Consider the following 24,283-nt stretch of genomic DNA (forward strand, 5'->3'; position numbering starts at 1 on the left):
AGTAACCACTAAAGAGTTTGTGTAGAATTATATAAACAGTCACATTATCTGATATCAGCATAAACTCCTTCATATCTTTTGTAATAATTTTACAGTTCTTTTAATTCTTAGAAATACAACTAGCTAATTTATGGTATATTTTTATTCAGATATCAAGAACCCATATCATCAATCAATTCTAAGCTTCAGTATTTTCAAATACTTCCAATTAACAGTAGAAATTATTGTTTCAACAAGAAGGTAGGAAATAGTAGCTCCATGACTCTTTCCAAACTGGAAAACTCTTTAGTATTGTTTAAAGTTGTTTTCTTCCTGACTTTAGAGGAAATGCTTTCAATTTTTCACCATTGAGGATAATGTTTGCTGTGGGTTTGTCATATATAGTTTTTATTATGTTGAGGTATGTTCCTTCTATTCCTGCTTTCTGGAGAGTTTTTATCATAAACGGATGTGGGATTTTGTCAAAGGCTTTCTCTGCATCTATTGAGATAATCATATGGTTTTTATTTTTCAATTTGTTAATGTGGTGTATTACATTGATTGATTTGCGGATATTGAAGAATCCTTGCATCCCTGGGATAAAGCCCACTTGATCATGGTGTATGATCTTTTTAATGTGTTGTTGGATTCTGATTGCTAGAATTTTGTTAAGGATTCTTGCATCTATGTTCATCAGTGATATTGGCCTGTAGTTTTCTTTTTTTGTGGCATCTTTGTCAGGTTTTGGTATTAGGGTGATGGTGGCCTCATAGAATGAGTTTGGAAGTTTACCTTCCTCTGCAATTTTTTGGAAGAGTTTGAGCAGGATAGGTGTCAGCTCTTCTCTAAATTTTTGGTAGAATTCAGCTGTGAAGCCGTCTGGACTGGGGCTTTTGTTTGCTGGAAGATTTTTGATTACAGTTTCAATTTCCATGCTTGTGATGGGTCTGTTAAGATTTTCTATTTCTTCCTGGTCCAGTTTTGGAAAGTTGTACTTTTCTAAGAATTTGTCCATTTCTTCCACGTTGTCCATTTTATTGGCATATAATTGCTGATGGTAGTCTCTTATGATCCTTTGTATTTCTGTGTTGTCTGTTGTGATCTCTCCATTTTCGTTTCTAATTTTGTTGATTTGATTTTTCTCCCTTTGTTTCTTGATGAGTCTGGCTAATGGTTTGTCAATTTTATTTATCCTTTCAAAGAACCAGCTTTTGGTTTTGTTGATTTTTGCTATGGTCTCTTTTGTTTCTTTTACATTTATTTCTGCTCTAATTTTTAAGATTTCTTTCCTTCTACTAACCCTGGGGTTCTTCATTTCTTCCTTTTCTAGTTGCTTTAGGTGTAGAGTTAGGTTATTTATTTCTTTTTCTTGTTTCTTGAGGTGTGCCTGTATTGCTATGAACTTTCCCCTTAGGACTGCTTTTACTGTGTCCCACAGGTTTTGGGTTGTTGTGTTTTCATTTTCATTCGTTTCTATGCAAATTTTGATTTCTATTTTGATTTCTTCTGTGATTTGTTGGTTATTCAGCAGCGTGTTGTTCAGCCTCCATATGTTGGAATTTTTAATAGTTTTTCTCCTGTAATTGAGATCTAATCTTACTGCATTGTGGTCAAAAAAAATGCTTGGGATGATTTCTATTTTTTTGAATTTACCAAGGCTAGCTTTATGGCCCAGGATGTGATCTATCCTGGAGAAGGTTCCATGTGCGCTTGAGAAAAAGGTGAAATTCATTGTTTTGGGATGAAATGTCCTATAGATATCAATTAGGTCTAACTGGTCTATTGTATCGTTTAAAGTTTGTGTTTCCTTGTTAATTTTCTGTTTAGTTGATCTATCCATAGGTGTAAGTGGGGTATTAAAGTCTCCCACTATTATTGTGTTATTGTGAATTTCTCCTTTCATACTTGTTAGCATTTGTCTTACGTACTGTGGTGCTCCCGTGTTGGGTGCATATGTATTTATAATTGTTATATCTTCTTCTTGGATTGATCCTTTGATCATTATGTAGTGACCTTCTTTGTCTCTTTTCACAGCCTTTGTTTTAAAGTCTATTTTACCTGATATGAGTATTGCTACTCCTGCTTTCTTTTGGTCTCTATGTGCATGGAAAATCTTTTTCCAGCCCTTCACTTTCAGTCTGTATGTGTCCTTTGTTTTGAGGTGGGTCTCTTGTAGACAACATATGTAGGGGTCTTGTTTTTGTATCCATTCAGCCAGTCTTTGTCTTTTGGTTGGGGCATTCAACCCATTTAAGTTTAAGGTAATTACTGATAAGTATGATCCCGTTGCCATTTACTTTATTGTTTTGGGTTCGAGTTTATACACTGTTTTTGTGTTTCCTGTCTAGAGAATATCCTTTAGTATTTGTTGGAGAGCTGGTTTGGTGGTGCAGAATTCTCTCAGCTTTTGCTTGTCTGAAAAGCTTTTGATTTCTCCTTCATACTTGAATGAAATCCTTGCTGGGTACAATAATCTAGTCTACAAATAATAAATGCTGGAGAGGGTGTGGAGAATTGGGAACCCTCTTACACTGTTGGTGGGAATGCAAACTAGTACAGCCACTATGGAGAATAGTGTGGAGATTCCTTAAAAACCTGGAAGTAGAACTGCCTTATGATCCAGCAATCCCACTGCTGGGCATACACACTGAGGAAACCAGAAGGGAAAGAGACACATGTACCCCAATATTCATCACAGCACTGTTTATAATAGCCAGGACATGGAAGCAACCTAGATGCCCATCAGCAGATGAATGGATAAGAAAGCTATGGTACATATACACAATGGAGTATTACTCAGCCATTAAAAAGAATACATTTGAATCAGTTCTAATGAGGTGGATGAAACTGGAGCCTATTATACAGAGTGAAGTAAGCCAAAAGGAAAAACATAAATACAGTATACTAACGCATATATATGGAATTTAGAAAGATGGTAACAATAACCTGGTGTACGAGACAGCAAAAGAGACACTGATGTATAGAACAGTCTTATGGACTCTGTGGGAGAGGGAGAGGGTGGGAAGATTTGGGAGAGTGACATTGAAACATGTAGAATATCATGTAAGAAACGAGTTGCCAGTCCAGGTTCAATGCGTGATACTGGATGCTTGGGGCTGGTGCACTGGGACGACCCAGAGGGATGGTGTGGGGAGGGAGGAGGGAGGAGGGTTCAGGATGGGGAACACATGTATGCCTGTGGCAGATTCATTTTGATATTTGGCAAAACTAATACAATTATGTAAAGTTTAAAAATAAAATAAAATAAAAAAAAAAAGTTGTTTTCTTTTTCAGCAAAGCATGGCTCTGAATCTCTTAACTGAGTACAGTATCTGCATATCAGGAAGAATTTGGCTCAATGAATTACAATTACAGTCTTTCTAGAAAAATCATTAGAAAATATAAGATGAGTTTGTGTAACATTCATATTGTTTGAAATTTTGGCTTCATGGAAAAGCAAAAACAAAAAAAAAAAACATTTCTTTAGTACCAGAGACCAAGATCTTCTATAATCATCTTCTAAATTCTAATCAATACATTTTCAAATGCAATGCTGCATTATAATGCTTAAAACAGAGTAAATATACAAATTTTTAACAAAATAAAAGCTAAAATTTATATACAGTAAAATTTTGCCTATGTTAGCATCTTTATCCCTATTAATTGTCATTTAATTAGGTAATTGAATGAATTATATGTGTACAGTATTAACTCAAAATAACCATTAATATGAGAAAGGTGTAAAAAAGTGTCAGCTATTGATTATTAAAAAAAACAGTTTGACATCAAGCATTAATTTAAATATACAACTGACTATAACAAATCTAGTCATATATAGTTTCCAATAGTATCTAATTCTTCAGAGTTTTATTAGAAATTGTTATGTCATATGTGTTAAAGAGTTCCCCAAAAGAGGGATAACTTCACAGTTTTCTTGAAAGTATATACTCATAATTGTTCTCAAATTGATAAATTATATGGCAGAGAAGATTTTAAGATGGATTATGAGAAAAGTTTTTTGATTTCTTAAGAAACTATAATTCCATTAATTTTTTAGTTGTGCTGTTTTTTATGCAATTACTAAGTAGACCATAGTATGGAGAGAATAATATATGTAATACTCTAATAAGATGGTCAGATTATGCTCATGGTCTTGTATAGTAAACTAAAAATAGTGTTTAGCATGATTTACTGTTTCCTGAATTTCTAGAAAGAAATCTCTCTTGTGCATTCTTGCTCTGCCTCTTTCTGTCTGAATTTAATTTCCCAGAAAATATTGTGGGAGAAATGGAATTTTAAAAGTTTCAAAGAAGGGAATGGCAGTTTCATAGTTACAGGGTATAACACATGCATGCAGTTGCACAATCATGCCAGATCTTTGTGACATCATGGAGCATAGCCCATCAAGATCCCCTGTTCACAGAATTTTCCAGGCAAGAATACTGGAGTGTTCTGCCATTTCTTACTCCATAGGATCCTTCCCACCCGAGGATCGAACATGTGTCTCTTGTGTCTTCTGCATTGAAGGTGGATTCTTTACCCCTGGTGACAACTGGGAAGCACAGAATGAAAAGCTGAGCCCAAAAGTAGGGAAGTGCATGAGAGAAGGATGGGAATATGAATAGAAACAAAAAATGTATACAGTATGCTTGCAAAGCTGCTGTCAATGAGAGTATGAGTAATGGAAAATAACTCCATGGAGACAATATGAATATTAATAGATTTGAAAAGCTCTGAGTTTTATTTAATTGCATTTCATTACGCTTCTAATTTATGCTTCTAATAAATAAGACTTTTATTTTTTCCTTGAGAAAAGTACATTCTTCCTTGCCATATCCATGAAGGCTTGCTTAACTTGCTAATTCCTTAAAGTATAGATAAATGGATTTAGCATGGGGGCTACAGAGGTATTTAGCACAGCTATCCCTTGCTCGAAGAGACCCTGTCCTTTGCTGATGGATTCATGTACATGAAAATGCAGCTGCCAAAAAAGATGGAGACGGCGATCATGTGGGACGAACACGTTGAAAAGGCCTTTGTCCTCTGAGTGGTAGACGGGATCCTCAAAATTGTTCTGATGATATATGTGTAGGACAGAATTATAATGCCAAAGTGAATATCAGAGTAAACACAACATAAGAAAACACCATTATCTATAGGAATTTGATGTCTGGACAAGAAAGTTTAAAAGGGGGGAAAATTACATGCATAATGTTCAATAGCATTGGACTTGCAATAATCAAGCTGTAGGGAGAACATGAGTAATGGAAATGTGATAAAGAATGAAGCCAGCCAAGAAGTCAAGACAAGCAGTGTGCAGACTCTATGATTCATGATGGTCATGTAATGCAGCAGTTTTCAGATGGCAATGTAATGGTAATAGGACATGGTAGTCAGAAGATAAAACTCAGTGACTCCCAAGAGAATGAAAAAAGAAAAATAACTGAGCCATACAGTCATTAAGAGAAATGGTTTTATCCCCTATAATAATGGTGGATATAGTGACAGTTGTGAATGACACTTCTAATATGGAGAAATTCTGAGGAAGAAACACATGGGGGTTTAGAGGTGGGCATCCAGCAGGGTCAGGATGATAATTTAGGTCAGGTTCCCAGTGATGCTGAGCATGTAGGTGATGAGCAGAAAGACAATGATCACAACGTGAACTTGTGGGTCATCGGACAGTCCCAGGAGGATAAACTCTCTTATTTCCATGTAGTTACTCACTTTTTTCTTCTTCTGAGTAACTTTCTGGAGAAAACAGAAACAAAAGAGCTGAAAGAAAAGAGAATTATTCATGGACTACACTGGAATTTATTTCTGAGAGTGTTATGCCATTCTGATCTAACTTGGGAGATCTTTGAAACAACAATAAAATAGATAACTCTTTTTAAAAGAATTTCTTACATCAACATGAATTTGCAACGGGTATACACGTGTTCCCATTCCTGAACCCCCCCACCTCCCTCCCCGTACCATCCCTCTGGGGGTACAACCATCCCAATACAATATTGTAAAGTAATTTACCTCCAATTAAAATAAATAAATGTATTTTAAAAATAAAAGAATTTCTTACTATATGCCACTGTGTGTGTTTTCCATAGAATTCTTTTAAAATCTCCATTTTACTTATAGGAACTAGGCTAAAAATACTTTAAAATTTTTTGTTTGGACACTCCCATGGACAGGGGACTCTAGAGTAGAGCATGGCAACGCACTCCAGTATTCTTGCCTGGAGAATCCCCATGATGGGCTACAGTCCATGGATTCAAAAACAGTAGGACATGACTGAAGTGACTAAGCACATGGACAGAGGAGCCCGTCAGGCTATAGTCCACAGGGTCACAAAGAGTCAGCCACATCTGAGCACACACGCACAGCCATATGCTGGATTATAAACTGGTTCATAACAAGCCAAGAATTCATAAAAAGGAACAAGTTCCAGTCAGTTGTGAGGTGGATGAATCTAGAGTCTATAATACAGAGTGAAGTAAGTCAGAAAGAGAAAACCAAATATCCTATATTAATGCATACATATGAAATCTAGAAAAATAGGACTGATTAATCTTTTTACAGAGAAGAAATGGAGATGAAGACATAGAGAATGGAATTGTGACAAAGCAAGGGAAGTAGAGGCTAGGAAAAATTGAGAAAGTAGTATGTATGTGTATATATATATATATATATACATATCTATATCTATATATATATATATCTAATATATATATAATATATATATTAGATAACTAGTGGGAGTTGCTATATAACACAGGGAGCCCAGCCTGGGACTCTGTGACAACCTAACAGGGTGGGATGGAGCAGGGAAAAAGACGCTCAAGAGGAAGGAGATATATATATAATTCTGACTGATCCACATTGCTGTATGACAGAAACCACCACAACATTGTAAAGTAATTATGCTTCAATTAAAAAAAAATGTCAAAGAATTGAAAACATTCTGACCACAGAAGTGTTTATTTAAAAACCAGTATGGGTCCCAAATGATAAGGCTTTCAAAGAAAATATTCCAAATGAGTACAGGTAGGCTGATTAGAGTTTCTGGGTGTCTGATAAGAATTTTCACTCTTCCTGTTGGTTACATGTGTGCACATTTTTTTTTTTCATAATTAGGTGTGTTACACATGTATTTTATGTGTACCTTTCTTCATGGCACACAAATTCAATAAAAACTGAAAGACAATACTGCTGAGGCAATCCTAAAAAGAAGGTGAGGAAACCAGGATAATTATTCTACCAGATAAAGCCACCATAACTAAGACTGTATCAGTTGTACTGTTGCTGCTGCTAAGTCGCTTCAGTCGTGTTCACTCTGTGCGACCCCAGAGACGGCAACCCACCTGGCTCCCCCATCCCTGGGATTCTCTAGGCAAGAACACTGGAGTGGGTTGCCATTTCCTTCTCCAATGCATGAAAGTGAAAAGTGAAAGTGAAGTCATTCAGTCGTGTCCGACTCTTCGCGACTCCATGGACTGCAGCCCACTAGGCTCCTCCATTCATGGGATTTTCCAGGCAAGAGTACTGGAGTAGGGTGCCATTGCCTTCTCCAATCAGTTGTACAGGGATAGGCAAATAGTCAGTAGGACTGAAACATCTCAATACATCATGTTAAGAGATATTTGATGTCAGCTTGATAAGGAAATGGCAACCCACTCCAGTATTCTTGCCTGGAGAATCCCAGGGAAAGAGAAGCCTGATGGGCTGCCGTCTATGGAGTCGCACAGAGTTGGACACGACAGAAGCGACTTAGCTTATATTATCAATGTTAGTATTTCTTACTGGTTAGCTAGTTTCTCTACTATAAAGTTCTCCACTGTAAAGGTACTTTCCCCTCATTGCACAGTGATATTCTGTGCAATGCAGGAATACTTTGAGATTGTATAAATATCATATTTCTTAACAAACTCTTATCTATTATAATAATTCAGTATTAGTTGTTCTCTAATCTAGATAGTGGAAATATATAATAGAGTACCATTAATATTAACACAATATTTATTTTTCTAAATCTATCAGTTCTTTTACATCTATTAGTTGGGATTTTACCATAAAGAACAACACTCTTTTCTCTAATCCTATTAACAATTTATTAATTTATTTTGAAGTGTTTTCTACTTAATGTGTTATTATCTATTTATATAATTATTTATTGGAGGGATCAAATGTCCTGATATAGAGTACTCCTTCTAAGTGAGTCCTTTGTTGACATGCTGCTACCCTTTCTGTAACAATAAGATACTCTAGCTCATCATATCCTTCAAATATTTAGTCCTGTAATCAACCATTTCTCCAGTTCTCAGAAACTATTTTTAGCAAGAAATGATGCTTAGAACCATGCATCTGGATGCTTTGTGGGGTTTTGCTATTGAGCTATCATGACTCCTTGGAACTTTCATGAAATGGAGAAAGGAAATACATAAAAAATAATGGCATCACACTGACAATTTTATTCTAATCCAATAACAGGATTTTTCAACTTCTCTTATACAACATTGGATCTTTCTCTGCCATGAGAAACTAGGCTCCAAAGTAAATCTGTTAGCCTATCAATTATTCAGTTTAAAACTGAATAGTTTCTGAATTGTTACACTATTATAAAGACAAATATACTAAATAAAGTTCAATTTATCTCTGCAGTTCCCATCCTACTGGTGGTGAATTGTCAAAATATTTGAAAAAATTATCTTTGAATTTGAAAGGTAAAATTTAAAAACCCTACATGGTTAGCAATGTGTTTTAACATTATGCTCAGTGGTGTGTGTTTAATTTTAGTGTTTCCCTGCTTAATTTTATCTTTGGATTATGTGAACAATACGAATATTTCAAAAGTTTATGCAATTAGGTATACTCAGAAATGTGTCTGTCATTTTTTTTTCTCCATTTATCTCTATTTTCTTACCTGAGTATATGTTTTTGTTATAGAAGCCTGAGGTCATATCTTAATATTTGTGTGGTTAGTCCTCTCCTATCACTCTTGTTTCTCAAGATTTCCTAATTATCATATTTGCTTTTCCATGTGAAATTTAGTATTATGCCCTTTTTGCATGGGCCAAATGATCAAGAAATTCCAATGTTACTTGAACAATCAATGACAAATGGAATTCTTTAAGTCTTCGTCACAAGTAAACATTCATAACACAAACTGTGATTATGAAACATGCAGATAAACATGTTTACAGATAAACATGCTCCTTTGGGACAATACTCCCTGGCTTTCTACTGGGTCCTAGTAGAGACTAAGGCCCAAACACAGGACCTCAATTCACCATTAGATTTGAGCTTTCCATAATGAACTGAGTATTACTGGACCTTCTGATTGATAAACTAGGTCATTTACAACAGTCTATCATTAAAGGGAAAGAGTACTTGGGAGATCACACTTGAACAGGTCCAGAAGGCAAAAGTAAAATTTATGAAGAGATGACTTAGACTTCTTTAAAATAAATTTCTGGTGGATTACATCCTCTTCCGCTATCCATATTTATGCCCTTATTGGGAAAACCTAATAACTAGCTGACAAATACATAAAAATATGTACCTGGTTTTGGATGTTCTACACAATATGCTAATATACTCTCAAAAGTAAATGATTGATAGGCACAAAATATGCCATAAAAGTAATGTTTAATATATATATTTTAAATGCTGATAATGCTGACATTAAAGAAGAAAAGTGTGCTTCAGATAGAGAGGAATTGGTGGTTTTTCATAATGATAAACAATTATGTCCCAGAAGATATAACGATCCCAAATTCTTCATAAATATACAGTGTTAATATTTTTAAAAATAAACGCATGTTGATGTATGGCAAAACCAATACAATATTGTAAAGTAATTAGCCTCCAATTAAAATAAATAAATTTCATTGATTGATTTGTGGATATTGAAGAATCATTGCATCCCTGGGATAAAGCCCACTTGGTCATGGTGTATGATCTTTTTAATGTGTTTTTGGATTCTGATTGCTAGAATTCTGTTAAGGATTTTTGCTTCTATGTTCATCAGTGATATTGACCTGTAGTTTTCTTTTTTTGTGGGATCTTTGTCAGGTTTTGGTATTAGGGTGATGGTGGCCTCATAGAATGAGTTTGGAAGTTTACCTTCCTCTGCAATTTTCTGGAAGAGTTTGAGCAGGATGGGTATTAGCTCTTCTCTAAATTTTTGGTAGAATTCAGCTGTGAAGCCATCTGGACCTGGGCTTTTGTTTGCTGGAAGATTTTTGATTACAGTTTCAATTTCCATGCTTGTGATGTAAAGTCAGGAACAAGACAAGGGTGCCCACTTTCACCATTACTATTCAACATAGTTTTGGAAGTTTTGGTCACAGCAATCAGAGCAGAAAAAGAAATAAAAGGAATCCAAATTGGAAAAGAAGAAGTAAAACTCTCACTATTTGCAGATGACATGATCCTCTACATAGAAAACCCTAAAGACTCCACCAGAAAACTACTAGAACTAATCAGTGATTATAGTAAAGTTGCAGGATATAAAATCAACACACAGAAATCCCTTGCATTCCTATACACTAATAATGAGAAAAGAGAAAGAGAAATTAAGGAAATAATTCCATTCACCATTGCAACGAAAAGAATAAAACACTTAGGAATATATCTACCTAAAGAAACTAAAGATCTATATATAGAAAACTATAAAACACTGGTGAAAGAAATCAAAGAGGACACTAATAGTTGGAGAAATATACCATGTTCATGGATTTGAAGAATCAATATAGTGAAAATGAGTATACTACCCAAAGCAATTTATAGATTCAATGCAATCCCTATCAAGCTACCAACGGTATTCTTCACAGAGCTAGAACAAATAATTTCACAATTTGTATGGAAATACAAAAAACCTTGGATAGCCAAAGCTATCTTGAGAAAGAAGAATGGAACTGGAGGAATCAACCTGCCTGACTTCAGGCTCTACTAGAAAGCCGCAGTTATCAAGACAGTATGGTACTGGCACAAGGACAGAAATATAGATCAATGGAACAAAATAGGAAGCCCAGAGATAAATCCACACACATATGGACACCTTATCTTTGACAAAGGAGGCAAGAATATACAATGGATTAAAAACAGTCTCTTTAACAAGTGGTGCTGGGAAATCTGGTCAACCACTTGTAAAAGAATGAAACTAGAACACTTTCTAACACCATACACAAAAATAAACTCAAAATGGATTAAAGATCTCAACGTAAGACCAGAAACTATGAAACTCCTAGAGGAGAACATAGGCAAAACACTCTCCAACATACATCACAGCAGGATCCTCTATGACCCACCTCCCAGAACATTAGAAATAAAAGCAAAAATTAACAAATGGGACCTAATTAAACTTAAAAGCTTCTGCACAACAAAGGAAATTATTAACAAGGTGAAAAGGCAGCCTTCAGAATGGGAGAAAATAATAGCAAATGAAGCAACGGACAAACAACTAATCTCAAAAATATACAAGCAACTCCTACAACTCAATTCCAGAAAAATAAATGACCCAATCAAAAAATGGGCCAAAGAACTAAATAGACATTTCTCCAAAGAAGACATACAGATGGCTAACAAACATATGAAAAGATGTTCAACATCACTCATTATCAGAGAAATGCAAATCCAAACCACTCTGAGGTACCATTTCATGCCAGTCAGAATGGCTGTGATCCAAAAGTCTACAAACAATAAATGCTGGAGAGGGTGTGGAGAAAAGGGAACCCTCTTACACTGTTGGTGGGAATGCAAACTAGTACAGCCACTATAGAGAACAGTGTGGAGATTCCTTAAAAAACTGGAAATAGAACTGCCTTATGATTCAGCAATCCCACTGCTGGGCATACAGACTAAGGAAACCAGAATTGAAAGAGAACATTGTGTACCCCAATGTTCATTGCAGCACTTTATAATAGCCAGGACATGGAAGCAACCTAGATGTCCATCAGCAGATGAATGGATAAGAAAGCCATGGTACATATACACAATGGAGTATTACTCAGCCATTAAAAAGAATACATTTGAATCAGTTCTAATGAGGTGGATGAAACTGGAGCCTATTATACAGAGTGAAGTAAGCCAGAAAGAAAAACACCTATACAGTATACTAACGCATATATATGGAATTTAGAAAGATGGTAACAATAACCCTGTGTACGAGACAGCAAAAGAGACACTGATGTACAGAACAGTCTTATGGACTCTGTGGGAGAGGAAGAGGGTAGGATTATTTGGGAGAATGGCATTGAAACGTGTATAGTATCATGTATGAAATGAGTTGCCAGTCCAGGTTTGATGCACGATACTGGATGCTTGGGGCTGGTGCACTGGGATGACCCAGAGGGATGGTATGGGGACGGAAGAGGGAGGAGGGTTAAGGATGGGGAACTCATGTATACCTGTGGTGGATTCATTTCAATATTTGGCAAAACTAATACAATATTGTAAAGTTTAAAAATAAAATTAATAAATAAATAAATTAAATAAATTTATATTAAAAATTAAAAAATAAATAAAAAGATGGCATGACTATGAACAGAAAGAAACTGCTCCACAGTTGTTTTGGAAATTTTAAGTAACTCAGTAATGGTGGAAAGAGTAAGAGTACAGATTTAAATCATGTGATTAATGAACTTGTATATACTAGCTGACTCAAATAGAACAATGCATTCAACTACCATTACGTATAATTCTCAGGTGTATGAGAAATGCTTACAAAAAACTCTAATCACATACTAGGCTATAAATTGAGATTCAAATAATTTAGAAGGATGTAACTTAATTAATACATGTTTTATGACAATATAAGTGGATTCTTTGGAAAATTTTATGTCCAGAAGGCCCACCTGTATCAGACTGAGGCCAGTGCAACTCAGTGACTCTCCCTCACTGAGGGGAAAAAGAATAGTGTGGAGCATGTATCCGGCATCTGGGCTTTTCGGGGACTAAGGAAGCACTAGTGTCTGTGTAGTTTTTATTGGGGCCTCTATGGGACCTGACATACTATAAATGCCTAAGGGCTACTGAAGTCAAAAAAGGGCTGGGTGATGTGCTGTCGCTTCAAGGAGCTGAGTTACAGCAAACAGAAACAGGGAGCAAGAGACTATGGGCTGCATGCAAAAAAAAAAAAAAATAGATAAAATCTTCTAGTTAGGAATCTTCACACACAAATCTGAAAAGACACAGCCTCAGAAAATATTTAAAAGACCCCTCAGAACCTCTAGGTGGACTGAATGATGATGGATTCCCCTGTAAAGGTGGTGGTTTTTGTTGGGGGCCAGAGTGAGGTACTCCACCCATGGCAAAGGTCATGAGGAAGGAGGCTCAACATACACAAAGGTGGGATCGAGCGTTAGGAGTCCCCCTGGAAATCCTCGAGCATCTTCCCCCATAACCAGAGTCTGCCTACTTTACTACTTTGTGCTCTCACCTACACCTCTGACTTTACGGGGGTCTGTCCCCTGCCACCTCTTTCAGAGAAGGAGTTAACTTAGACCTCCAGTTAATAAAAACTCCTGGGCATGACAAGAGTGTTTTAACCTACAAACTCCTCTGAAGGTTCTCTGGCCTGCCTGACAGGCTTGTCCAGCCACATGTGATTGCTCACAGCCTCCCAACCATGAGAGGCATGAGATGCTTTAAACCTTCTAAAAACAGGTTCCTTAGAAAAGTTAGAAAACTATGAGTATTAAGTATAGTGGGCTGATTAGAAATTGTATTGGTGAAGGGTTTTTCATTTGTTGAGCCAATGTTTGTTGCTAAGTCTCCATATCCCCGCCCTTACACACATTAATGAATATATAGAAGAAATAAGTATTAACCTTTGATATTAATCATGTTAGACCTTAGGCTAAGTAAATTCTTTCCTTAACTAAAACCCACTACACCCTCACCCTATAGGAATGTAACTTTATTTGGGTGGCGTCTGTTTTAAGAATAATCACCCATGGAGAAATAAGTGTCCTGGTTGACTGACTGCTGTCACAGGAGAGGGTCATAAATTGTCAGCAGGCCCCCTGGCCAGAAGATGATGTAACACCCCTAAGACCTCTGTATACATTTGTATGAAGCACCTGACTTTGATAAAAGTCAGGACTGCTGACCCCACGTGACTTTTGCATAACATCTCAGTGTATAAAAGTAGACCATGGAAAATAAAGAATTGGGATCAGTTTCTCGAAATACTGGTCTCCCCATGTCACTCTCTCTCTCACTCTGGCTGAGTCTCCATCTGAGCGCGGAACCCGCCATGCTTACTAATTATGCCTGGGCTTCTAAGATCTGACCGGGGAGGCCTCAGTGTCTCCTCTCCTTCGGGAGAACGGAAGGACGCCTGCGGCCTATGTAAGTGGTGCAAACTTCTTGTCTTGAAGTTTTATTGGTCTCCCGCATAAACCAAGCTATTCAGCCTCTTTTCTCCACTGAATTTTCCTACTGAGCTATCCTCATTCTATTACTCTTTACATCTTTAATTAATATCTAATTAAAGGTATTGTATCCTGATCCTCGCCGAAGCCATCCCCGCTTCGAATACCCTGGATCAGCCTGGGCTGGACCCTGGCAGGTTTTGTCAAATGTGTAGATAACAACACAATTAAAAGGAACATAAAACAAACAGAAAAGTACCCCAATCAACCAGACAAAATAAATCTCAAAACATAGACCCTAAAAAAATGGAGGTAAGTAAATATCTGACAAAAAATTTAGAATAACTGTCATAAATGCAATCAATGAGCTCAATAAAGTGGAAGTATTTTAGTTTTACTTGATTTTTTGAATTTTTAAATATCAGCATTTTTTAAAATGATACAGAAAAAAGAAATTCTATAATTAATACATAATATCTTGATAAATATTTATCTTGAAAATATGCACTTAATTTCACAAAGTATAAAGAACTGCATTTAAAGTGCAATGCACTACTACATATGATATTTTTGGAATGAATTTACTGTATTATAATATACAACAGGTAGATTCTTTAATGTTAAGAAATTATCAGTGTTCATTGTGAAAATAAATAAGATATTACACACTAATTTTGAAACTTTGCATTTAAAGTACAATGTGATATCATATGATCATTTTAGGGACTGATATTTACAGGATTAAAACTGTTTTTAACTTCATGCTCTAAAGTATGTCTTAAAGAAATACAATTCTATTCTAGAATATGCTATAGGATATTTAACTTTTACTATACTTTAAATGTCAATAAACAATGGCTGGAGAAATGGAAGAAATAGACTGAAAAAGTATATATTAGCAGGCATGTGGCCTGGTAAAAGGATATAAACTGCAAGCAGAGTTATACAAATATTTAGGAATTTAAAAATTTAACCTAGTTGTTCTTTAAAGTGTTTTTGACCCCAAAAAAATCATTTATTAGCACAAAACACTGCTTTATAGACCATGTCTTTGAAGGCTTGTTTTACTTGCTGGTTTCTCAAGGTGTAGATGAAGGGGTTCAGCATGGGGGCCACAGAAGTATTGAGAATAGCTACCCCTTTTGTCAATGATGCCTTTTCTTTGGCCGAGGGATTAGCATACATGAATATACAGCTTCCATAGGAGATGAAGATGACAATCATGTGAGAGGAACAAGTGGAGAAGGCCTTTTTTCTCTGACTGGCAGATGGGATTCTCAGAATAGTCCTGATAATGTACATATATGACAAAATCACTAAGGCCAAAGTGAATAGCAAGGTAACCAAAGCAAAGTAAAAACCAATTATTTCTAGGAACCATGTATCTGAACAAGACAATTGTAAAAGGGGGAAATAGTCACATGCAAAGTGATCAATGACATTGGAAGCACAGTAATCCAGCTGGAGGAGAAGCATAAGGGGTGGGAAAATGGTCAGAAACCCACCGAGCCAAGCACAGAGCACAAGCAGGCTGCAGAGTTTCCTGCTCATGATGGTTGTGTAATGCAGGGGCTTGCAGATGGCAACATAGCGGTCATAGGACATGGCAGTTAGAATGTAAAATTCAGTCACCCCCATGAAAATAGAGAAAAATAGTTGGGCTGCACAATTGTTGTAAGAAATAGTCTTGTCCTTGGTGATAATTGCCCCCAGAAATCTAGGGATGCACACAGTAGTAAAGGAGATTTCTAAGAAAGAGAAGTTTCGGAGGAAGAAATACATTGGTGTCTGGAGATGGGAGTCCACCCAGGTTAGGGTGATAATAGTCAGGTTTCCAGTGACACTTAATACATATGTGATTAATAAAAAGAGGAAAATCACAATCTGAAGCTCAGGATCATCAGAAAGGCCTAGAAGGACAAACTCTGTGATCACAGTGTGGTTCATTTCTCTCTCTCTTCTTCTTTTAAATATATTTAGGTGAAAAGTCGGAGAAGGCAATGACAACCCACTTCAGTACTCTTGCCTGGAAAATCTCATGGGCGGCAAAGCCTGGTAGACTGCAGTCCATGGGGTCGCTAGGAGTTGGACACGACTGAGCGACTTCACTTTCATTTTTCACTTTCATGCATTGGAGAAGGAAATGGCAACCAACTCCAGTGTTCTTGCTTAGACAATCCCTGGGACCGGGGAGCCTGGTGGGCTGGGGTCTGTGGGGTTGCACAGAGTCGGACACGACTGAAGCGACTTAGCAGCAGCTGCAGGTGAAAAGTGTATTAAAAGGGAAAAGATGAAAGATATAATTTATTATAATCAATGTCATCATCATTAATACAATTCTAAAACATTATCTCTAATTCATGCTGTCATTTTTTTAACTTACTTTCATTATATATTAAAACATATACATGATTTGTGCTTTATATAATACTCTCATTTTAATTAGAAAATCTTCATACAATAAATCACACTACTGAGAGATGATAAATGAAATTTATACTCTTTATTTTGTACATTTAATGTAATCCCTTGCAATTTTGTTGGAATAATCCTATAAAATATTCATTTTTCTTTTTTTCTATCATGTATTTATCAGAAGACCACCACTTAAAAAACAGAAAGGGATGATCTCATTTCCTTCAAAAGATCAAAAATGAAATTTAAAAGACTAAAGTAGCAACCCATTTTTCTTTGTGCAGAACTCATTACTTTATATGATATAAATCAATTAAAGATCTTCTTAGCAAATAAACTTTAAAATGTTTAATGATTAAATTATTAATTTTATTAATATTAATTAATTAAAGTAATATTAATATTTATGAAGTAATTAACATAACATGAGAATGCTCTATACTTATATATATGTATAATAAAATAGAATAAATAGCATAATTATGTTATTTAATAGGAAATATATTCACTTAAAGATTTGTCTATAATTCCATTGAAATCATTAATGTTTGGCATCTTCTGTGATTTGCTACAGAGAAGGCAATGGCACCCAACTCTAGTACTCTTGCCTGGAAAATCCCATGGACGGAGGAGCCTGGTGGGCTGTAGTCCATGGGGTCGCGAAGAGTCATACACTACTGCGCAACTTCACTTTCACTTTTCACTTTCATGCATTGGAGAAGGAAATGGCAACCCACTCCAGTGTTCTTGCCTGGAGAATCCCAGGGACGGGGGAGCCTGGTGAGCTGCCGTCTATGGGATTGCACAGAGTTGGACACGACTGAAGCGACTTAGCAGGTGCAGTGATTTGCTAAGAATATACATATAGAAACATTTCTATTTTTTTATCTTTTTGTTTTTTTATATTTATTTTTAATATAAACGTATTTATTTTAATTGGAGGCTAATTATTTTACAATATTGTATTGGTTTTGCCATACATCAACATGAATCCACAGGATATGCTGTATTTATCTACTTTTCTTTTTGTATTGAAGCACAAACTGAAAAGTAACCACTTGCCTCAGATCATAGCAGCTCTGTCATCCAGATCGTATCCCAGTGCATTTTCCGTTTGAACATCCTTATTTCTCAGCTATTAAGCTTTATGAAAAACTATTTTATTCCCTTGAAGTTCTGCCCCACGTTTACCTTTTGCATGAGGCAACTTATCCAAAAGGATATTCCAGAAATGTAGAGGGAAACCTCTCCTATGCATAGAAACCTATTCACTTAATTTCCATCTCTGCTAGATATATCATTCTGTTTATTTGTTTTGCTAAAATCATGACAGATCCCTTCTCCTTATTTCTGCTATTCACATTTCTGCTGTGAGTAATAAAATACAAAATCATTGCTTCCCTGCCAGACACTAGCAAATGTCACATTAATCAAATTTCACTAAATTTTCTCTATTTTATGGTGACTCAAGGGAAATAGTTCAGGAAATAAAAATAATGTCAGAAACCTATAGAAGGTGTGGAAATACACTATCCTCCTTTTCAATAAAGTTGTTCTAGAAGTTTAAGGGAGCAATATTTAAAGAGAGAACTGCAAGGAATATGACAATATTGGGTATTATGAGCATAGATACTTAAACTAGGATCTGGTATTTCTCTGGCTGCACAAATAGCTCAAATTTTTCACGTCCAGTTGTTTTGACCTATGAAGAAAGTCATAAATTGATCTCCTGGGAATTAAGCAAAGTCAAGGCCAAATCTCTGCTAAGGTATAGACCATGAGGGATTTCTGGAAGCCATACTTGGCATTCTCAGTAGCCTCCTAGTTCTCCTCTATAGTGAATCTCTCTTGAGAATGGCTATGTTCATCTTTGTATCCCATAGAAGACCTCAATGTTGACTTTTATAAAATAACCACTTCCATTAACCACAATTATTTAATATTTCATGAGTAATAGAAATAAATGGGAAATCTTACAAAAATAGAACTTTTAATCTAACATGCCCTTGATAAATAGACAGTGTATACAAATAACAGATACTCAAAACAATAAGGATCTAACCAATTAGTTAAAGTGTTTGTTCTGAAGTCAATAATGACTTCATTAGACAATGAAACCTTGGTACTCTACATGATACTAGAAAGGCAGAAGTCACTTAGAATTAAGTGCCTACTAAAACAAGATTGATGAAGCTTGCATAATGAATAGGAGGCCTGTGCACTGTGCTGGCATCTTCAAAATGCATCTGAGAGCTAAAAGAAAAAGATACATATAACTTTAATATTTCAGTCATCTCATAACCAAGGAGATGGCATTACCAATAATAAATCCTGATGCTATAGTCTCCTTAATTATATAAATGATTTAATTCAAAACTTTTCCTCCTGTCTCATGTGACTATTAGTGTGTTGACTGGAAAATGTTGGGGACAGAGAATTAGTTTGAAGCTTATATAGATTCAGATGACTCAAAAGCTGAATTTGGAAGCACCACATAGACTTCCTTGCCAAGAAAAGGATCCATCTCCCTCTGCTTCATGAAGCTAGCTATGCATTGTTCAGGGACCCTGCCATTATCTCATATGAAGGAGCTATTTTTCTCTTGTGTGCATTTGTCACTCCTAAACTATTTTTAAGCTTATAGCACATATACATGTCTGGAATTATCCAGGAGGTGGTACACAATAAAAAAATAAAAGAGCTTTATATATGAAAATTTTCACAATTTCTTGCTATTTTTGCAAACTTAAAAACTTTTTTTTAATTGGAGGTTAATTGCTTTACAGAATTTTGTTATTTTCTGTCAAACCTCAACATGAGTCAGCCATGGGTACACATATATCCCCTCCCTTTTGAACCATCCTCCCATCTCCCTCTCCTTCCAAATCCTTTAGGTAGATACAGAGCCCCTGTTTGAGTTTCCTGAGACATACAGCAAATTCCTGTTGGCTATCCATTTTATATATGGTAATATGTTTCCATGTTACTCTTTCCATACATCTCACCCTCTCCTCACCTCTCCCCACGTCCATAAATCTATTCGCTATGTCTGTTTCTCCATTGCAGCCCTGTAAATAAGTTCTTCAGTACCATTTTTCTAGATTCCATATATATATATGTGTTCAGTTCAGTTCAGTCGCTCAGTCGAGTCCAACTCTTTGTGACCCCATGAATCACAGAACGCCAGGCTTCCCTGTCCATCACCAACTCCTGGAGTTCACTCAGACTCACGTCCATTGAGTCAGTGATGCCATCCAGCCATCTCACCCTCCGTCATCCCCTTCTCCTCCTGCCTGCAATCCCTCCCAGCATCAGAATCTTTTCCAATGAGTCAACTCTTCGCATGAGGTGGCCAATTGGAGTTTCAGCTTCAGCATCATTCCCTTCAAAGAAATCCCAGGGCTGATCTCCTTCACAATGGACTGGTTAGATCTCCTTGCAGTCCAAGGGATTCCAAGAGTCTTCTCCAACACCGCAGTTCAAAAGTATTAATTCTTCAGTGCTCAGCCTTCTTCACAGTCCAAATTTCATATGCATACATGATCAGAGGAAAAACCATAGCCTTGATTAGATGGACCTTTGCAGGCAAAGTAATGTCTCTGCTTTTGAACATGCTATCTAGGTTGGTCGTAACTTTCCTTCCAAGGAGTAAGTGTCTTTTAATTTCATGGCTGCAGTCACCATTTGCAGTGATTTTGGAGCCCCAAAAAATAAAGTCTGACACTGTTTCCACTGTTTCCCCATCTATTTCCCATAAACTGATAGGACCAGATGCCATGATCTTTGTTTTCTGAATGCTGAGCTTTAGGCCAACTTTTTCACTCTCCTCTTTCACTTTCTTTTTTTTTTTTTCTCTATTGTATTGGCTTTGCCATATATCAAAATGAATCCGTCACAGGTATACATGTGTTCCCCATCCTGAACCCTCCTCCCTCCTCCCTCCCCATACCGTCCCTCTGGGTCGTCCCAGTGCACCAGCCCCAAGCATCCAGTATCGTGCATCGAACCTAGACTGGCGACTCGTTTCATATATGATATTATACATGTTTCAATGTCATTCTCCCAAATCATCCCACCCTCTCCCTCTCCCACAGAGTTCAAAAGACTGTTCTATACATCAGTGTCTCTTTTGCTGTTTCCTATACAGGGTTATTGTTACCATCTTTCTAAAATCCATATATGTGTGTTAGTATTCTGTATTGGTGTTTTTCTTTCTGGCTTACTTCACTCTGTACAATAGGCTCGAGTTTCATCCACCTCATTAGAACTGGTTCACATGTATTCTTTTTAATGGCTGAGTAATACTCCATTGTGTACATGTACCATGACTTTCTTATCCATTCATCTGCTGATGGACATCTAGGTTGCTTCCATGTCTTGGCTATTATAAACAGTGCTATGATGAACATTGGGGTACATGTGTCTCTTTCAATTCTGGTTTCCTCAGTGTGTATGCCCAGCAGTGGGATTGCTGGATCATAAGGCAGTACTATTTTCAGTTTTTTAAGGAATCTCCACACTGTTCTCCATAGTGACTATACTAGTTTGCATTCCCACCAACAGTGTAAAAGGGTTCCCTTTTCTCCACACCCTCTCCAGCATTTATTGCTTGTAGACTTTTGGATCTCAGCCATTCTGACTGGCGTGAATGGTACCGCATAGTGGTTTGGATTTGCATTTCTCTGATAATGAGTGATGTTGAGTATCTTTTCATGTGTTTGTTAGCCATCTGTATGTGTTCTTTGGAGAAATGTCTATTTAGTTCTTTGGCCCATTTTTTGATTGGGTCATTTATTTTTCTGGAGTTGAGCTGTAGGAGTTGCTTGTATATTTTTGAGATTAGTTGTTTGTCAGTTGCTTCATTTGCTATTATTTTCTCCCATTCTGAAGGCTGTCTTTTCACGTTGCTTATAGTTTCCTTTGTTGTGCAGAAGCTTTTAATTTTAATTAGGTCCCATTTGTTTATTTTTGCTTTTATTTCCAATATTCTGGGAGGTGGCTCATAGAGGATCCTGCTGTGATGTATGTCGGAGAGTGTTTTGCCTATATTCTCCTGTAGGAGTTTTATAGTTTCTGGTCTTATGTTTAGATCTTTAATCCATTTTGAGTGTATTTTTGTGTATGGTGTTAGAATGTGTTCCAGTTTCATTCTTTTACAATTGGTTTATCAATTTTCCCAGCACCACTTGTTAAAGAGATTGTCTTTAATCCATTGTATATTCTTGCCTCCTTTGTCAAATATAAGGTGTCCATAAGTGTATGGATTTATCTCTGGGCTTTCTATTTTGTTCCATTGATCTATATTTCTGTCTTTGTGCCAATACCATACTGTCTTGATGACTGTGGCTTTCTAGTAGAGCCTGAAGTCAGGCAGGTTGATTCCTCCAGTTCCATTCTCTTTCTCAAGATTGCTATGGCTCTTCGAGGCTTTTTGTATTTCCATATAAACTGTGAAATTATTTGTTCTAGCTCTGTGAATACCGTTGGTAGTTTGATAGGGATTGCATTGAATCTGTAGATTGCTTTGGGTAGTATACTCATTTTCACTATATTGATTCTTCAAATCCATGAACATGGTATATTTCTCCATCTATTAGTGTCCTCTTTGATATCTTTCACCAGTGTTTTATAGTTTTCTATATATAGATCTTTAGTTTCTTTAGGTAGATATATTCCTAAGTATTTTATTATTTTCGTTGCAATGGTGAATGGAATTGTTTCCTTAATTTCTCTTTCTGTTTTCTCATTATTTGTGTATAGGAATGCAAGGGATTTCTGCGTGTTTATTTTATATCCTGCAATTTTACTATATTCATTGAATAGTTATAGTAATTTTCTGGTGGAGTCTTTAGGGTTTTCTATGTAGAGGATCATGTCATCTGCAAACAGTGAGAGTTTTACTTCTTCTTTTCCAAGTTGGATTCCTTTTATTTCTTTTTCTGCTCTGATTGCTGTGGCTAAAACTTCCAGAACTATGTTGAATAGTAATTGTGAAAGGGGGCACCCTTGTCTTGTTCCTGACTTTAGAGGAAATGCTTTCAATTTTTCACCATTGAGGATAATGTTTGCTGTGGGTTTGCCATATATAGCTTTTATTATGTTGAGGTATGTTCCTTCTATTCCTGCTTTCTGGAGAGTTTTTATCATAAATGGATGTGGAATTTTGTCAAAGGCTTTCTCTGCATCTATTGAGATAATTATATGGCTTTTATTTTTTGATTTGTTAATGTGGTGTATTACATTGATTGATTTGCCGATATTGAAGAATCCTTGCATCCCTGAGATAAAGCCCACTTGGTCATGGTGTATGATCTTTTTAATGTGCTATTGGATTCTGATTGCTAGAATTTTGTTAAGGATTCTTGCATATATGTTCATCAGTGATATTGGCCTGTAGTTTTCTTTTTTTGTGGCATCTTTGTCAGGTTTTGGTATTAGGGTGATGGTGGCCTCATAGAATGAGTTTGGAAGTTTACCATCTTCTGCAATTTTCCGGAAGAGTTTGAGTAGGATAGGTGTTAGCTCTTCTCTAAATTTTTGGTAGAATTCAGCTGTGAAGCCATCTGGACCTGGGCTTTTTTTTGCTGGAAGATTTCTGATTACAGTTTCAATTTCTGTGCTTTTGATGGATCTGTTAAGATTTTCTATTTTTTCCTGGTCGAGTTTTGGAAAGTTGTACTTTTCTAAGAATTTATCCATTTCTTCCACGTTGTCCATTTTATTGGCATATAATTGCTGATAGTAGTCTCTTATGATCCTTTGTATTTCTCTGTTGTCTGTTGTGGTCTCTCCATTTTCCTTTCTAATTTTATTGATTTGATTTTTCTCCCTTTGTTTCTTGATGAGTCTGGCTAATGGTTTGTCAATTTTATTTATCCTTTCAAAGAACCAGCTTTTGGTTTTGTTGATTTTTGCTATGGTCTCTTTTGTTTCTTTTGCATTTATTTCTGCCCTAATTCTTAAGATTTCTTTCATTCTACCAACCCTGGGGTTCTTCATTTCTTCCTTTTCTAGTTGCTTTAGGTGTAGAGTTAGGTTATTTATTTGACTTTTTTCTTGTTTCTTGAGGTATGCCTGTATTGATATGAACTTTCCCCTTAGGACTGCCTTTACCGTGTCCCACAGGTTGTAGTGTTTTCATTTTCATTCGTTTTTATGCAAATTTTGATTTCCTTTTTTATTTCTTCTGTAATTTGTTGCTTATTCAGCAGTGTGTTGTTCAGGCTCCATATGTTGGAATTTTTAATAGTTTTTTTCCTGTAATTGAGATCTAATCTTACTGCCTTGTGGTCGGAAAAGATAATTGGAATGATTTCAATTTTTTTGAATTTACCAAGGCTAGATTTATGGCCCAGGATGTGATCTACCCTGGAGAAGGTTCCGTGTGTGCTTGAGAAAAAGGTGAAATTCATTGTTTTGGAATGAAATGTCCTATAGATATCAATTAGGTCTAACTGGTCTATCGTATTGTTTAAAGTTTGTGTTTCCTTGTTAATTTTCTCTTTAGTTGATCTATC

General features: G+C 36.2%; 1 protein-coding gene and 1 pseudogene across 1 annotated transcript; both read right to left on the minus strand.

The window, feature by feature from the left end:
- Positions 1–4,774: 4,774 nt before the first annotated feature.
- LOC138987883 (olfactory receptor 6C1-like) lies at positions 4,775–5,925 on the minus strand (annotated as a pseudogene).
- Positions 5,926–15,362: 9,437 nt separating this feature from the next.
- On the minus strand, positions 15,363–16,298 carry LOC102272257 (olfactory receptor 6C3). Its single transcript, XM_005910706.2, has one exon. The coding sequence runs from the start codon at positions 16,296–16,298 to the stop codon at positions 15,363–15,365; it is 936 nt and encodes a 311-aa protein (XP_005910768.2).
- Positions 16,299–24,283: the final 7,985 nt, after the last annotated feature.

Source organism: Bos mutus, chromosome 5 (assembly GCF_027580195.1).
Source record: "Bos mutus isolate GX-2022 chromosome 5, NWIPB_WYAK_1.1, whole genome shotgun sequence".
Classification (NCBI taxonomy): Eukaryota; Metazoa; Chordata; class Mammalia; order Artiodactyla; family Bovidae; genus Bos; species Bos mutus.